Source organism: Melanotaenia boesemani, chromosome 5, assembly GCF_017639745.1.
Source record: "Melanotaenia boesemani isolate fMelBoe1 chromosome 5, fMelBoe1.pri, whole genome shotgun sequence".
Taxonomy (NCBI): Eukaryota; Metazoa; Chordata; class Actinopteri; order Atheriniformes; family Melanotaeniidae; genus Melanotaenia; species Melanotaenia boesemani.
Window position 1 is genome coordinate 27,464,989 of NC_055686.1, and position 16,791 is coordinate 27,481,779.

At 38.1% G+C, this 16,791-nt stretch overlaps 1 protein-coding gene across 1 annotated transcript in view; it reads right to left on the bottom strand.

Annotated features, from left to right (window-relative positions):
- LOC121639290 overlaps positions 1-14,888 on the bottom strand; it is a 29,714-nt gene extending 14,826 nt beyond the window's left edge. Inside the window, exons 1-17 of the mRNA XM_041984452.1 lie at positions 14,713-14,888; positions 14,373-14,408; positions 13,962-14,273; positions 13,245-13,511; positions 12,599-12,901; positions 9,906-10,109; positions 9,356-9,622; positions 8,678-8,971; positions 7,985-8,260; positions 5,744-5,986; positions 5,540-5,650; positions 5,455-5,470; positions 5,279-5,364; positions 3,029-3,073; positions 2,881-2,943; positions 2,727-2,786; positions 1,557-1,632 (exon numbers count right to left, since the gene is read on the bottom strand). Of these exons, the coding sequence (XP_041840386.1) occupies positions 1,557-1,632; positions 2,727-2,786; positions 2,881-2,943; positions 3,029-3,073; positions 5,279-5,364; positions 5,455-5,470; positions 5,540-5,650; positions 5,744-5,986; positions 7,985-8,260; positions 8,678-8,971; positions 9,356-9,622; positions 9,906-10,109; positions 12,599-12,901; positions 13,245-13,511; positions 13,962-14,273; positions 14,373-14,408; positions 14,713-14,749 (2,696 nt within the window). The 5' untranslated portion in view covers positions 14,750-14,888. The remainder of the gene's footprint in view (positions 1-1,556; positions 1,633-2,726; positions 2,787-2,880; positions 2,944-3,028; positions 3,074-5,278; positions 5,365-5,454; positions 5,471-5,539; positions 5,651-5,743; positions 5,987-7,984; positions 8,261-8,677; positions 8,972-9,355; positions 9,623-9,905; positions 10,110-12,598; positions 12,902-13,244; positions 13,512-13,961; positions 14,274-14,372; positions 14,409-14,712) is intronic.
- Between the last annotated feature and the right edge of the window lie 1,903 nt (positions 14,889-16,791).

Consider the following 16,791-nt stretch of genomic DNA (forward strand, 5'->3'; position numbering starts at 1 on the left):
CAACTAAAGAAAGGGAAATAAAGCCTACCTGTGATGTTGAAAGCACCTCCTGCTCCATTCTGAGATTCTCATACTCCGAGCTCCTTTGGCAGTTACCCTGGCAATGGCGTCTCGCGAAGACGTTTGTTTCCAAAAATCTCTAAAAGCTAAATGTGATCCAATGTAAGCTAATGCTGATGTAATGCAGACAACTGATCACTCTGGTTAACCTGCCCAGGTTAACACATTAACCAGAGGTGCTATATGGTAGCCATGTATAGGGGTAGATTGTTTGGCAGTATTCTGTGTCTGCTTAATACCTCCTCCTGTGGGAACCTATATATACGGAAAAGAATCTTGTTCCAGAAAGAGTGATTCTGGATTATTTAAATGGTCCCAACTGTGCCCTGGGGTAGTGGATGCGTCACCACAGACTATTACCTGGAGTTACAGCCCGTGTTTTATTTTATTCTTTTCTTCATTCAGAGGGTATTATGCTTATTATGCTTTGTGGTTTGTATCTTTTTTGCATGTGTTAACCCTCTTGTTGTGTTTAAGGTTGCAACTCCCTGCAGGACCACCTACTCGCTGTTTGGGTATACTGTAAAGGGGACCAGACTGTAAGAACTATTATTAATTGTAATTTTTTTTTTTTTTTTTTTTTTTTGTTTTTTTTTTTGTTTTTTTTTTTTTGTTTTTGATTCTGTGTAAATAAAATAAGTGCTTGTGAATTGTGAATCTGCCTATCCTGGTGCATCATTCAAGCCTTTGTTTGTTTTTTCTTTTTTTACTGGAGAAGTATCCAGTTGGCGTTGTCATTGTCTTTTGGGTTTAATTAAAACTGCCACAGCCTTACACTCACCACATCTGAAAATGTATACACATAATTTATACTTGGAAACAAATTGTTCAAATTCCAACAGGATCGCGGTTTTATGGCAAGAGCAGCAGACAACTGTGGATCAAGGCTGATAATATAGCAGATTGAGGTCCCTCAAGTTGCAGTGTTTCTGCAGTCTTACTTCATGTTTAAAACTATGAAAAACTGATAATAAGAAGGATTAAAAGATTTCCCAGCATGAAGACGTGCATGGTAAGTACTCACTGAGAAAATGCAAGCATTCATTGTTTGCTTAGATAATCTGGTTTACATCAATAAATCCGTCGGCATGGAACATCAAGTTTGTTTAAACTTAGTTTATTGAAAACAAAATTGATCTAACGTCAAATAAACAGACAAATTGTGAAATAATAACAGTATTGCTGACAGTGAAAAGTATGAGGTTTAACTTGTCTCAATGTTGTTACATGTGGAGCACAGTGAGGCAAACATTACAACAATGCATCTGATAGGAAAAAGTAAAAATATAAAACACTTCATGTTAAATTAATGTAAATATTATGTCATGACATAAACAATTAAATTAAATTAATGTTGTCCATAGAGAAACTTCTTCTTATGACAAAACAAATATGTTGACTTTACACTCATCAAAGATGTGAGGATGGTTTATTTATTATTTTATGTGTTATAACCTGCTAGTTGTAGAATAAACCACCACAGTGATGCAGCCTACATTGCAGCATCATTATATACAATTGTTTGAAATCTGACTTCAGAGTAGACTGCAGTTGCTGGAAAACACGACCCCCCTGTGAATAAAGAAATATGAGTAAATATTTAACTGTATTGTTCCAGACAGGATATAGAAACTAAAAGAGAAGAAATAGAAAATCTCCACATGCTGCCAGCATTAACACATGGGCATTGTATCTGTTGTAATTTTCACATAAATGGTTGTTTTGTATTACTTTCAATCATTATATTTTATTATTTGTTAATAAAAGTTTAAAAGGTTAAATGTAATAGGGAAGTAGATCATCAGTTGTGTGTTGCAGGATGTTGCTTGTTTAATGGCATTTATATTGTTTTAATTAAAATATTTTTTTTCTTTTTTGTGTTTTGTTTTTTACTTGCCCTAGGCCATTTTTTATGTTCTTTAATAACCACTGTAACAACCATATTAATAAATGAACTGCTTTTCTGTTGCATGGTGCTGTTATTTTATTTATTGTGTGGAACCACTACAATCCTTTATTTATTTGGTTCTACCTCAGCTGAAGTTTAAAGCAAGTTGAGCCATTCAGTGACAGTAAAACACTGCAGAGCTTTGATTGGTCAGATAATCAAATCCTTTCGAGATAAACAACTTTACGGCTTCACACACTGGCACATTTTCTTATTAAGTCCAACACACAGTTGTTTACATAAATTAAGGATATTTCTGCACACAAACCACAGACTGTGAGCAAGACTAATGGAAATACAGGCTAGTTTGCATACATTTATATAATTAAGTTTAGATTTACAGATAGTTTTCTTTTCTTTTTTCTGTAGTTCTGCAGCTCGGTTAGCAGTTGGCTTTATTAAGCTACTATCTGTAAAGGAAACTGAAGGAAGGGAAGGTCCTGTGCTGTAAACTATGGGAGCATGAAATAGAAAAACACCACAAGAGGCTTTAGATGTCTTTTAACCATTAACTCTGCTCCCATCTAGTGGAAATAAACGTGAACTAAATCAGCTTGTAAACAGAACTGCTGACCTGCAGCCTCCTGCTATGTGATGGCATGAGGACATTTTTCACTACAAACTCTGTTTTAACTTCAGAGCACTAATGTCGGGTGAGAAGCTGTACAACATCGTGAAAATAACCCGACCTTATTGTTCTAGGGTTGACTGACTTTACCTGTGTTTGCTGTCTTCACATTAATATAAACCGGATCTTCCTCTGCTTCTTCGAGCCCTCCTGTTAAGATCATCACATGAAAAAATAGTTTTAAGTCAAAACGTTCTGGACAATTTGTTTATTTTGTACATAACATGTGTTTGAAGTATCTCACTGTTCTTTCCACAGTGTTTGAGCCCAATGACAGAGTATATAACATCTCTGGATTCGTCTGCATCTGAAATATTTCAGGATTTTTTATCAATCATTTGCAATCACTTGTATTCTCAAACCAATCAGCTGCATCAGAACATGTATTATACCTGTGTCTCCAGATTGCATGATTGGCTCATAGATGTCAACCTCAGCTGTCAAAAAGCAAATAAAACAACATAAAAATTAGGACATACTTTATATTTATTGCTATTCTGAGTAATTTATCTACCTTTATTTAAGCTGTGAACCAATGCAGAAACTGGGAATAATAACACTCAGTAGAACGATCACATTTATATCTTTAAATCTAAATAAAATCATTCTGTGCAGGAGGAAGGGTCAAATTTGCCTCCATCTGCTGAAGACTGACTTCTTGTGGAGTGTGCAGGACATTATTACAGCCCGTTTATAAGACAGTGGTGGCTTCACCATCTTCAGTACAGTCTCCTGCCACAGACTGTGGAGGCTCTGAGGGGAACATGAAGACCTGAAATAACTCTGTTGTGAATTTCAGGGGAGAGGAGGATGGTACTAGAACTGTTAGTAAAACATCCATCATGGAAAACTGCAAAGCTGTGGGAGCCCTCAGCAAGAAACTTAATCTTCCTTCTAAATATTGCAGGTCCTCCATCTACCTGCTGCTGAGTCTTTATCACCAGCATCACATAAGCTGAACTTGTTTTATCCGTCCTGTTTTGCACGTTTTCTTTACTTCCTTTCCATAAGAGTCGCTGATGTTGAGATGCTGGTGTAGCGGATTCACCAAGCAAATAAAGATTGGAACTTTTGTTTAATCCTGATTAAATAAAACATTTGATGGATTTTCCTCCTTGCAGACAGGACAACTCCTCTCCCTAGCAGAAGTCAGGATTTCTGACTGTTAAGACATCATGCAGGAATTTTTATGACTTGGTTCCAGCTACACAGGCCACAGGTCAACCTGACTTGGGAGGGAGTGGACATTTTGGGATGTTAAGTGGTATCAAGATCTGGAAAGTTTCTGAAATTTAATCTTCAGTGCAACAACAAATTTGTCATGATTTGCCTCACAGCGAGCTAAACGTTTTATGGACTTCAGACGGAACTCATCACCCGACAACATTGTCTACTTTGAAATTGTTTTCCTTCAAAACCTGTGTTTTTCTTCAACTGATAACCCACCCTCTACAGGTCTAACCTCCATGGGAGATATCTGGAAACACACCAAGAACTGTTTTCTTACACATTCCAGGAGGTAATAAAACATTTTTGGGTTTCTGTGGTCTTAACACAGAAAAGACTCTCTTTCTTTGAAAGGTAAAAGATTCTGTCTTTATCATTTTAAAGTAATATATAAATATATATATATATATATATATATATATATATACACATTAGGCACCCCTGTTCCCCGGGAGGTCCCCCAGGACAAAACAGGCCAGGAGAGGCCGCCCCCCATGACAGGCCATAAAGGGACTGCAGCCAATGAGCAGCCGCCACCGACCCCAGAAGGTACCCACCCCCCATATGCCACATGCCTAACGGGGAATGAGAAGATGGGGAGGAGGACAGCGGCAGAGCCCAGACCCATGGCACACCTCCCCCTGCCTGCCCCCGGCGGCGCCCTGGGGAAGAGGGGTGTGATAGATCTCCATTGTCCTCCTCCTCCTCCCCACTCATGACTGTTTGTGGTGAGTTGTTTTGCAAGTAAAACTGAGGGGCAGTGACCATATTGTGCTGGGAGCAAGATCCTATTAGTAGTCCTGCCCTCCATGCACTACATGAACCATTAGTGATTCTTAATTTATAAATTAGAGTTATCTGCTTTACTTCTTGTGTAAAGTTTAAAAAACCAAATAAATAAATATTTAATGTGTCCGATTACGGTAGGTGTAGTACTACATGTTTCATTGAAGTATAACTGCTGACATATTACAGACGGTAACAGATACAGTAAGAAAAACACAGCAGACAGAGCATCAAGTGTAAAAGAGGAAAGACTGCAGCGCTTATAAACAACAAATGCTATCATCATTTATCAGGACTGCTTGTCAGACATACTTTGAAAGAACCTTTTTGCAGTCTGTGGCTGCATGGTGGTTAGCCGTCACTCTACTGCATTTGGTTCCTAGTTCAAACCTTGGCTGCTACTGTTCTGTTTGCATGTTCTACCCGTGCATGTGAGGGTTCTCTCCAGTCCACCACCAGCACCAAAAACATGTTCTAAGTTATCTCTGTAGGAGTAAGTGTTAGCGTGAGTGGTTGTTTGTCTTGGACCTGTGTGACCTGTTCAGAGTGTACCCAGGTACCCTGACCCTCACCTAGTAGCTAATGATTATAATTCTAGTGACTGATAATAATCAATTTTAGGTCCTGACCATTAAGTGGAAAGCTGTCTTCTTTGGTTTCAGTCTGGTTAACTCCATGGTTTTCAGTCTGACTGGAGCTCTCTGACTGAATGGACCTAAAATGTAATAAATACAATAAATTTATTCAGTAAAGATCTAATGATTTATGGTTAAGATGAGAGGTAATTAAAAACTGCTGTACTGACCTGATCCAACATGAATCTGTAAAAAGATAAATGTTGATGTTAAATTAGAATAAGGAGTAGATAGAAATAATTATGAACAGCTCACCTTTTGACTGTCTGCTTAGACACAGCAAAAGCAGGAAAATACAAACAATTCCACCAACTGGTCCAAAGATCAGCAGTACAGGAAGTGAAGAGCTTCCAGGTCTGGACACAGCTGATATAAGTACAGCGATGAATACTATCAATTAGCCTTTCACTACAAGTTATTCCAATAATAATAGGCATCAAATAATTTCATCCAGCTCACCTGTAACTGACATCCAGCTCTGTTGTGACGTCTTTCCTGCATGTTGACACTTGTAGAAACCTTCGTCTGACTTTGACACTGCAGAGATGTTCAGCTCCTCTCTGCCATCATGTTGGAGAAGTTTGTCATTGTGATAGAAAGAAACATTTGAAAGTGTGTTTTGTTCTCTCAGTCTGCAGCTCAGACTGACAGAAGCTCCCTCAGTCACAGGATGGACGGGGCTCACCAGGATAACATCTGTATCTGTTAAATAGAGAATATTGAGAGAGTTGGTGATAGCTTTATCATTATTTGACATTCAATCTGTTGTACAGAAAGAAAACTGTGCGCTTCATAAATAACCTTTCAGCAACTCAACAGCAGATTTTTATAATGCCTTATACACTGGACATTTATTCTTTCATATTTGTGGCCAAAAGCCAATGATCACCCATGTACACAGTAACCACAAGAACCAAGAGTGGAATCTCTTAAATAAATACCACTAAGTATAAGAATGGTAAAAACCCCCACTGGTTGTATTTGATTATTCTTTATTTCCTTGTCCTAGCAGGGTCAGATGAGTTATGTGCGTGAAATGTGTTTGTACAGGAAACATTTTTAAAGGAGTCATTACCCCGAAATTGCACTTTTTCAAGTTAAAACAAGTGTATTGGTGCTGGACTGAAGTGTTAACTTTCCTGAAAGCTTTTCTTTTGAAGAAGGTTGAGTTTTTCTGTCTGGGCCCTTTGTTCACACCACAAGAGTAAACTCTCACAAACACATGATTTTAATTTGCTCCTAGGATTTTGTCATCCCAGTAGGCTATTTGAATAAGCCAGCCCATCTTCCGTGGCTAAAATCACCTGCTCTCAGCCTGCTGCAGTCGCCATAACAACAAGTTGTGTTAAGATGTCAAAATAGCGCTCTCATGTCAACTGCTCGGTTGTCAGTTGCCAAAAATAACATGTTTTTAGGCTCCCTGTAGCAGACCAAACTACCAGGGACAAATGGAATAAATTCATTTTTGGTAATGTACCTACATTTCTGCCTGCCGCGCTCTATTTGCACCTGAATGCTTCAGTAATTTGGGACAATTTCACGTGAAGATAGCATCAGCCCTGCAGTTGGAACGAGGGGCGATTCCAACTTTGAGTGACTCACCATCAATGCAATCGGTAAGTGTTGCTACTGATAAAGTCATGCTTTACTGCTGACACAGCTAATGCTAATGCTAAGGGACGAGCCTAAAAGTTTAACCCCCTGCAATGTACAAACAAGCCACGTGTTTTCTATTTTATTAGTGGGGCAAAGTGCTCTGCCATGTTTGATGGTTTGTCATGATGGATGTGTGGTCATAGTTGTAGATGTAGCTTTGCTAGTCTCCCTACCACAACATAGCAGTTGTGATCATGTGAGCATTTAATCTAACAAGGTGACCATCATGTATTCTGATACTAGCATATACAAAAACCTACGTTTTACTACCGCTTCATTTCCTATTTTAGATTTTATCACGCAAACTTTTTATTTTTATTTTTATTTCTCTGACATTTTCACGTCATGTATGTAAAACGGGAGTTGTGAAGGATGCAATCTCTATGGCTAGATTTTACTAGTAACTGGGCAGAAATTAGGCTCCTGAAGGAGGCTAAAACTGGTGAACTGTGAGTATTACAGAGGCTGTAGTGTAGTGTAGTGTAGTGTAGTGTAGTGTAGTGTAGTGTAGTGTAGTGTAGAGGCAGTATCTTCACTCTCAGGCTCGGAGTCTGGTTCAAATATAAATGGCTGAATTTTGTAAGCTGCTGCTCGGTCAGGTTTGCTCGCCATTACTAAGCTGTTGATGTGAGTCGGACACACTGTGCATGCATTGTGCCAGCCGATCAGCCAACACCTCATTTACATTATTTAATTAGTCAGAAGTTTGCATGAACTCTCACGAGATAAAGTTGTGGTATGAGCAAAGGGTTAGGAGAAGCTCTTTGTTTGATTTTTTGTGTGTAATAAGTTTTTAAAGAAATATTTAAAGACATGTAGAGGACAGTGGATACATGAAAAGACCAGGTAATGACACCTTTAACATGCAAAGATTTACATGTTTAAATTGCTTAGTGTTTTTCATATGAACTTGAAAACACAACTTTAAGTCACCAAAGTTAACCAAACATTGGAGCACATCTTTGTAAATAGAGTAAAACACATTTGTGACCACTGTGAGACTAGTTAGAACTGAAAAGAAACAGAACATGAGTCATAACACACCTTGCACAGTTATGTTGAATGCGTTGCTGAACTCTCCTGATCTAAACTCACACCAGCAAACTGCACTGTGGTATTTCTCACTGCTGAAGGTACAGGAGGATCCATTCCTTGTTTCCAAGTTGGAACAGTTTCCGAGGTATGACAGACGTCCTGCTTCTGTAAACTCCATCACCCTCCACCCAGTAGAGTTTCCTTCACAGTTCAGAGAAACAGCCTCAGAAGTGAAGTGTTGACTTCTGTCAGGACTTACTGTGAGAGATACTGCTGGATGAAAATCTGAAAAACAAATTTTTGATTAATCACACTAAACTTATAGAAATGAGGATGAAATCCACCTCATTTAAAAAATTCCTTCCCTCCAAGTTTTTTCTCCTCCTCTGTGGAATCAGAGGAAACATTTCATGATGGACAGTGTTTTGATGTTTGTATCATCTCTACCAGGAAGTCAAACTTTTCTCCCATTTTTAAATGATTAAGTGTTCTTCTATGTCCTGTATCTGAAACATGCCAGCAGTATTTTATTTGTCTTTTTTATTTGTATTTCTCCAACTGCCACAATCAGTGTTTTCTTTTTAACTGTAAGACTTGATCAGTGGTCTCTGGAGTCAAAACGGTATTTTAGGTTACAGACAAAAATGATGAATAAAAGAAAGTCATTAAACAAAGACTGAAGCAAATACAAAACAAACTTACTTCCAGACCACATAAGCTTGAGGTCACTGTAATCAGTGTGATACTCTGGGTCTCCTCTTCCAGCTCTACACACATATCCTGTTGTGTGTGTTTGTCCATGAATGATGTAAAAATATTGTGCAGTGCCATTGCCAGTACCGGCTAGCAGATCATAGCTGTAGTTCTTGTGTAACAGATCAGGAACAGCTTTATACCAGTAGAACCTCCATCCTGCAGACGGATCTTCAACCTCACATCTCAGAGTTACTGAGGATCCAGGACTCAGCCATGATGGAGACACGGAGAGGACAGGTCCTGTTGGAGAAAAAGAAGATTTTTTTAACTGAAAACAAGTCGTGCCCACTGCATTATATTTAGTCTCAAGTGCAAACATTTAAACAATTCCTCCATTCTCTCGCCAAACAATGCAAACACTACTTTATTAACTTCAGCTGATCTGTATTTACATTTACAACAGAAATAATGAGTTTTCTGTTGAGAACAATAATTTTTGATTGTGTAATAAACAAGTATTTACCCCAACATCCACCAGAAAAAAGGAGATAAATGCTTATAAGAATGTTGTTCTTATTTTTTTTTTTTTTTATTTATTTATTTATTTATTTTTTTTGTTACATGTTATCTTAAACGATATTCTGTTAAACAATTAAAATCCAGGACAAAATAACATGAACATACTTTCTCTAGTGATGTTGACTGCATTACTGAACTCTCCTGATCCAGACTCACACCAATACACTCCTCTCTGGTACCAACGACTGTTTAAGCTACATGTAGATCCAGTCATCGTCCCCCAGGAGGCGCAGTCTGAAAGGAAACCTCCTCCAGTAAACCTCATCACTCTCCACTCAGCAGAGCTTCCTCCACAGATCAGAGAGATATCATCAACAGTGAAGTGTTGCTCTCTGTCAGGACTCACTGTGAGAGATGCTGCTGGATGAGAACCTGAAACACATGAGAACACAATGAATCGCAGAGGTTTAACAATGAAATATGTTTCAATACAATAATTCAATTATTAAATTTAAACTTTCAACTTCTGTAGATCACTGAAAATATTTAAGATCTGTATTTTAGAGAAACTGTACATTCTTTCAAATACACATGCCTGAGCATGTATATTTCAGTATGAAATAAATAAAATGTATTATTATAGTATTAATAAGTTACCTATTAAATACATGTTCCGCCTGTTGTATAAGTCAAGATAATTGTAAAGAGCAAGAACTGGGCACCTGTAGGTCCCTGATTGATTCACCTGCATCAACACTGGATTTTAACGGGAAGGAGCCCAGTTGGTGAGAGCTCCAGGTAGTAGTCAAGAGGGCAAGAGCAAGGTCCGCTGCTGGTGCCCAATGGAGGATATAAGAACTGCCCCAGGCTACTCCATAGGCGCTGGAAGTTCCTGAAGTTGATCTGGAGGAGGGCCAAGCTAACAGACCAGTGGAGACAAGCAGAGGGTGTGTAGATCCCAAAGAAGGAAAAGTACATCAATCAGTTCTGAACCATCTCACTGCTGAGTGTTGATGGGAAGATCTTCTTCAGCATCATTACCAGATGACTGACAGATTATCTCCTGAAAATCTTCTACATCGACACCTTGGTCCAGAAAAGAGGGATCCCAAAGGGCTCTGGATGTTTAGAGCGCACAGGCATGGTCATTGAGGTTATTAGGGAAGCCAGGGAGAACAAAGTTGACCTGGCTTTGCTGTGGTTGGACCTTGCTTATGGATCCATATCCCACAAGCTGGTCAAAGAGGCACTGAACCAGCATCTCATCCCAAAGAAATTCAGAGACCTCATCCTGGACTATTATGCCACCTAAAGCTGCAGCCTGAGTGACGCAGCCTCCACACAAACTAACCAAGAGCTGGAGACCTGGCTAGCCACATTGGACATATCTGGCCTCCATGACAAGTTCAAAGCCTGAATTTACCAGCATGGCAGCCTCCCTTGGATCCTCTAGCCCCTCTTGGTCTACGAAGTCCCCATTTTAACAGTGGAAAGTTTTGAGATGAGGGTGAGCAGGTTTCTCTGGCTGGGGCTGCCATTGAGCAGCATCGCCCGGTACAGGCAGACCAGCAATCTGAAGCTCCCCATCAGCAGCCTGAGTGAGGAGTTCATGGTCAGTGGGTCAGCAAAGGCCTTTAAGTTGGCCACCGACGCAGCAGAGGTGGCATCAAGGTGGTTGTGGCTCAAGAGAGGACCTGCATGGCAAGTAGGGTAGCGCTACCTTGGCACAAGCTTGGGCTTGATCAACCTTGGCTGTGTCTCCTGGGGCAAGGGGACTGATTGTTGAAAGACCCAAAACCCCATGTGATCCTAAATTACATCACTGATGATGTGTCCAGGGGGACAATAAGGTGTATCTAAGAACTACTGAAAATGAAGCAGCTGAGCGAGAACCGACAAGAGCAAGAAAAAGAGAGGCATGAAAAACAGAGTCGCAGTAGATCGATGGGCCGAGGCAACAAACATCACAGCTGGAGCAAAGATCGAGGGAGTCGCAGCCGAGAAAAGACGAGCCGTAGCCACGACAGGAAGAGTCGGGACCGCCACAGCTCCTCACGGGGACCACAAGAAGCACAGCCACTCTCCAAGATGAACAAAGAAGAAAAGGACCTGTATATACTGGGATGTGCCACCTCCTGGCTTTAAACACATCACTCCAATGCAGTATAAAGCTATACAAGCGGCCGGTCAAATCCCCACAATATGGATGTTGCTCTGCTGGCAACATCCATCACCACTGGAGTGGTGGCAGCGCCTACGCAAGTGCCTATAGTTGGCAGTCAGATGACGAGACAAGCCAGATGTCTCTACGTTGGAAATATCCCCTATGGAGTAACAGAGGAGTCCATGGCTGAGTTCTTCAATGCTCAGATGCGTCTCATAGGCTTCTCACAAGCCCAGAGTAGACTGGTTCTTGCTGTGCAGCTTAATAAGGACAAAAACTTTGCTTTCCTAGAGTTTCGATATGTAGATGAGAAAATGCAGGCCATGGTGTTCGACGGCATAATTTTCCTGGGTCCAACATGTATCACAAACAAGAGTTTTGATGGTGGTTCCGTTTGTCCGCTGGGTGTCGGTACATTTTGTTCCTCTTCTGAATATTGTGATTTCGACTACAACAGGAAAAGAATGCAGTGTGTTTCTTCAGTTTTGGAAAACTCCCAGCTTGGCCTAATATCCCAAAGACTGAGCTGAACTCATTCAGAGTAAAAGATAAATCCTGTAAAGAACTTTACATCCACAGTAGAATGAATGTGACATGTATCTAACCTAAACTAATACTGCCTGACGAACGCCAGAGAAGATGACTATGGAGAATGCACTATATGAAACAAAAAATTAAAAACTGTCAAATGTTTAGATTTTTCTTCTTGAACATAAACATTTATTTCCGTTTAAGATCTAGATTTCAGAAGCCATTACAATGGTTTTTGTGTGGCAATGAAAAAAAAGTTAGAAAGTATATTTATTTATCTATTTATTTTCCTAAAGTCATACTTCCTGTTACATGCTCTACATAATTTTTCCTTAACATATACAGGCTCTTACCTGTACTGCTTCTTTAAATCACATGTTGACTTGTTTCTGGGAACAACCTCAGAGGGAATTTTGTATATATAAAACTGCAGTGTCTAAATAAATAAAGGAACTACTGACAATACTGACGAAATAGAGGTGTGGAGTTTCAGCCTTTGTAGCTCATATTTACTTTCCACATCACAAAGTTCAACGAGTACAATAAAACGTGAATTTATGTGATTACTGTTTTTGTTTAAGTAGTAGGCATCAAAACACCAGACACTTATCAACACATCTATTAGTTCTTATGACAGTGTTAGTGTCAGCCAAAAATACAGAAACTTATGGAATGATAAATGTTCAATTAAAAAAAAAAAAAAAAAAACTGACCTGCAGACCAAAGAAACTTTGGTTCACTGTAATCAGTGTGATACTCTGGGTCTCCTCTTCCAGCTCTACACACATATCTTGCTGTGTGTGTTTGTCCATGAATGATGTAGGAATCATGTTCAGTCCCAGCAGTGCTACCAGGCAGCAGATCATAACTGTAGCTGTTGGATAACAGATCAGGAACAGCTTTATACCAGTAGAACCTCCATCCTGCAGACGGAGGTTTAATCTCACATCTCAGAGTTACTGAGGATCCAGGACTCAGCCATGATGGAGACACAGAGAGGACAGGCCGGGGTTTATCTGTTGGAGAGATATTGGGTGAATAATGATTTTTGATCATTATAAGTTTTTTTTTTTCTTCCAAATTGAAATCAGTGTTGGTCTAGTGTCTCAACATTGACTCGATTGTTTCTAATATTACTTGTATGACATTAGTCGAGCAAATTTTAATTTTTCAACAAATACATAAAGTTATTTGTTGGTAAGAAAATATTTACTTTCATCACAAGTACTTTACACACAATGTATCAGGATAAAACGTTAAATGCTCAGATTCTAATTTCTTTGTGTCTCTAATGTGTTGTTATAAAAATGTTTTGTCCACATTAAATTAAAAAGAAAATTAACGTTAATGATAGCATACATTTTATACTGAGAATTACTCCATTGCTGAAATCTCCTGATCCAGACTCACACCAGTACACTCCACTCTGATACCAGAGATTCTCTATGGTGCATGTAGATCCAGTCATCGTCCCCCAGGAGGAGCAGTCTGAAAGCCTTTGTCCTCGAGTAAACCTCATCACTCTCCACTCAGCAGAGCTTCCTCCACAGATCAGAGAGATATCATCAACAGTGAAGTGTTGCTCTCTGTCAGGACTCACTGTGAGAGATGCTGCTGGGTGAGAAACTGAAACACAACAAGGAGACAAACATTGCTGAATAAACATCATTATTCATTTCACTTATTTAGCTTATTCTTTTGAAGATTTGTGGAAGCATTTCAATATATCCAGTATTTAAGACAATCTATTATTTCTACCTTGAAAAAATTTAATGTTTTTAGAAGGAAAAAATACTCTGACAGCTTCTACATTCATAACTTAAAATATAGTGATACGTATATAGTTATTTAGCATTTTATTCTTCTTCTGCTATCTTTTTTCTTGTTTATTATACTTGTAATGTGCATATATTGACTATACACACAAGTTAAATGTGCATATACATTATTTTTTTATGTACTGCAGGTAACAAGAATCAAACCATCATCAACATTAGTATTAGTTGGTCTTATAGGAAAAATGAACTAATGAGAGGATAAAACAGCTGTTGAGTGTTTAAAGAAAAATCAACTCACCGGTAGACCAGACAAACTTTGGTTGACTGTAATTAGTGGCATAAAATTTTAAGCTGTTTCCTTTTCGTCCAGCTCTACACACATATCCTGCTGTGTGTGTCTGACTTTGAATGATGTAGTAATTGTGTGTGGTCCCATAGGTGCTGCCAGGCAACAGCTTACAACTGTACCCGTTATGTAACAGATCAGGAACAGCTTTATACCAGTAGAACCTCCATCCTGCAGGCAGATGTTCAACCTCACATCTCAGAGTTACTGAGGATCCAGGACTCAGCCATGATGGAGACACAGAGAGGACAGACCGGAATATAACTGTTCCAAAGAGGTTTTGAATAAGAATAAGAGAATTGTCTTTTAAAAATTATTACAAAATATTAGTGGAAATATTAGAGAGAAAAGTTGTAAAGTTACCTTTAGCATGTCCATAATGGAAAAGTGAATTAAGCACTGAAAGGGAGATTAACATCTCATAAGATTTGATTAGATTACATAACATATCAAAACTATAGAGAATAAAATCACTTTAAGAACATTTAGTAAAGAAGCTAGAAATAAATATTTTGGTTAAAAGAAGTTTAAAAAGTAAAAGATTTGTTTGATGGAAAAGGTTCATCCACAGAGAAAACATTTGAATTAAAAAGTAAAAGTAAAAATGTGTTGAAGCAGACTGACCCAGAAAGCAAAGTAAAAAACACATAACTCTGCTTATTTAGTTTTAAAGTTCAAACTCTGATATATATTATGTACTTACACAGTAACTTCATCACAATTAGTAAAATCTGCTCCATCCTCACATCCAGTCCTGATACAGATTCCTTCTGAGGAAAATTTCGGCTTCGTATAAGGAGACAGGCTGAATCTGCAGCAACTGAAGAGACCTGTAAGAACTAATCATTGTATCTCAGTTTAAGATGAAATGCTGTGTGCATGTTAGTTTAGACTTTCCACTCAGCCCACTTAAACCACTAAAGCACACTGATACTTCCTGTTTTGCCAAAACCTGTCAAGCTAAGATACAAACTGTTTGAGTCTTGTTGAAAAAAAAAAAGTGGAGTAGAATGAGGCAAACACTTGCTATCATCAAACAGTAAGTCAGCGTAGTTCTTTCTAAAGAAAGGATCATATTGTTTCTCATGTTTGTTTATGTTTGATCGACCTCTTTGCTGTGTGTTTAATACACTGTATAAAAACACATACAGATAATGAACAATCTATCAGAGATTATGTTTACAAAGATTTTGGCTTCTATGAGGAAAGTTTTACTGTGTAGTGTAATCTGAGTCTACATTATAGTCACACAATAACAAGTCTTCCAGTCTGCACATGATTACATGTGAGAATAATCAGAGATAAATAATTAAAACAGTTTCTGTATTGGAAGGCAGTGTATCTTTACTGTAAGTTATAGTTTGAGGTATTACATATGGCCCATTTTCAATTAAAAATGGTCTTTTAAAATATTCTCTTTGTCTCATAACTTACACCTTCCAGCACAAAAGAAAGTGAAATTAAGATGAGCAGTTCCTAAAACAAAAGCAGAGTGAAGAAGAGAGCTTCAGGAGTAAATGAGATCTGCGAGCTGAATCTGAAGGAGGTAAGAAGTTCGCAGGATCGAAAGTTTTAAAGAGAGAATCTAGAAAAACACAGAAATGTTCACACACCTGCTCAGATTGTCTGCACGCATGTTCCAGTAAATAAAGTAACATAAAGAAGGGAAATTAAAAGAGGTGTTTGAACTACTACAGTTTGAGATTGAGAACTTAGTTTTTCACATTTCATGTTTCATACTGTGTTAATGTTAAAGACAACATATGTCTCTTTATCCAGGGACGGATCTACAGGCAGGACAAGGGAGGCAACTGCCCCCTATTTTAGAACCTGAAAGTGAAGGATTGTTGTGGTTTAACACGTCCATTATTCACGTGATGATAGTGTCTCATTTGTGTGTGATTAGCTGGAGCATATTTCCCTACTTAGCTAGTGCTGATTATATTAAACAGGAGAGCATTTATGAAGAATTTAGTAGAAAAAGGTTTGGAGAATTGTTGTTTTAGGGATTAAAGCTGCAGTAAACCGTCTGTGTGATCAATATCAGCAATGAAGCCAATCAAGGTTACATCCCTACTGCGAGATAATAATAATAATAATAATAATAATAATAATAATAATAATAATAATAATAATAATAATTCTAAATGGATCCATCCTTTATTTGAGCCAGATGTTTTTATTCTCTGTATAAATTCCAGCTTATATACATTAGATGTTCCACAATGATACATGTTTTCAGTAAAAACCTGCAGGTGTGTCAAAATGTTAGAAATGTGGAGTTTTTTTTTATGTAGCTAATTTATTTAATCAGCAATTATGATAAAAACTAAATATTGTGCTAATCTTATAACAAACATTGTAAAATGCTATTAGATCATTCTAATTTCCACTGTATTAGAAATATTAAAATAAAAAGATGACCATGTGAGCAATCTAGTTGTCCTCAGTGTTGCAAAAGCTCCAGCTTTAAATGTGCGTGAGATGTTTGTTTGTGCAGCACCAGAACAGTTCTTAAAAAAGATGGCTGATATCTGTCCTCTACTTTAAGATCTTTTTCTGTACTTATTTTGAGGATTCTTGTTTTAAATGTTATTCTAAATATTGTCTGTGTTTTCTTAGAAGGATAATGATAGAGTAAAGTGTTTAAAAAGGTTTTTGTTTGATTCTTCCATGCTGGATGAATAATTACGTTTTCATGGACAAATATTTCTTCTGTCTGACTGAAATCCACCAGACATGTTTACATGGATGTTAGATAAAGTCATCTGGTGACTTGTGT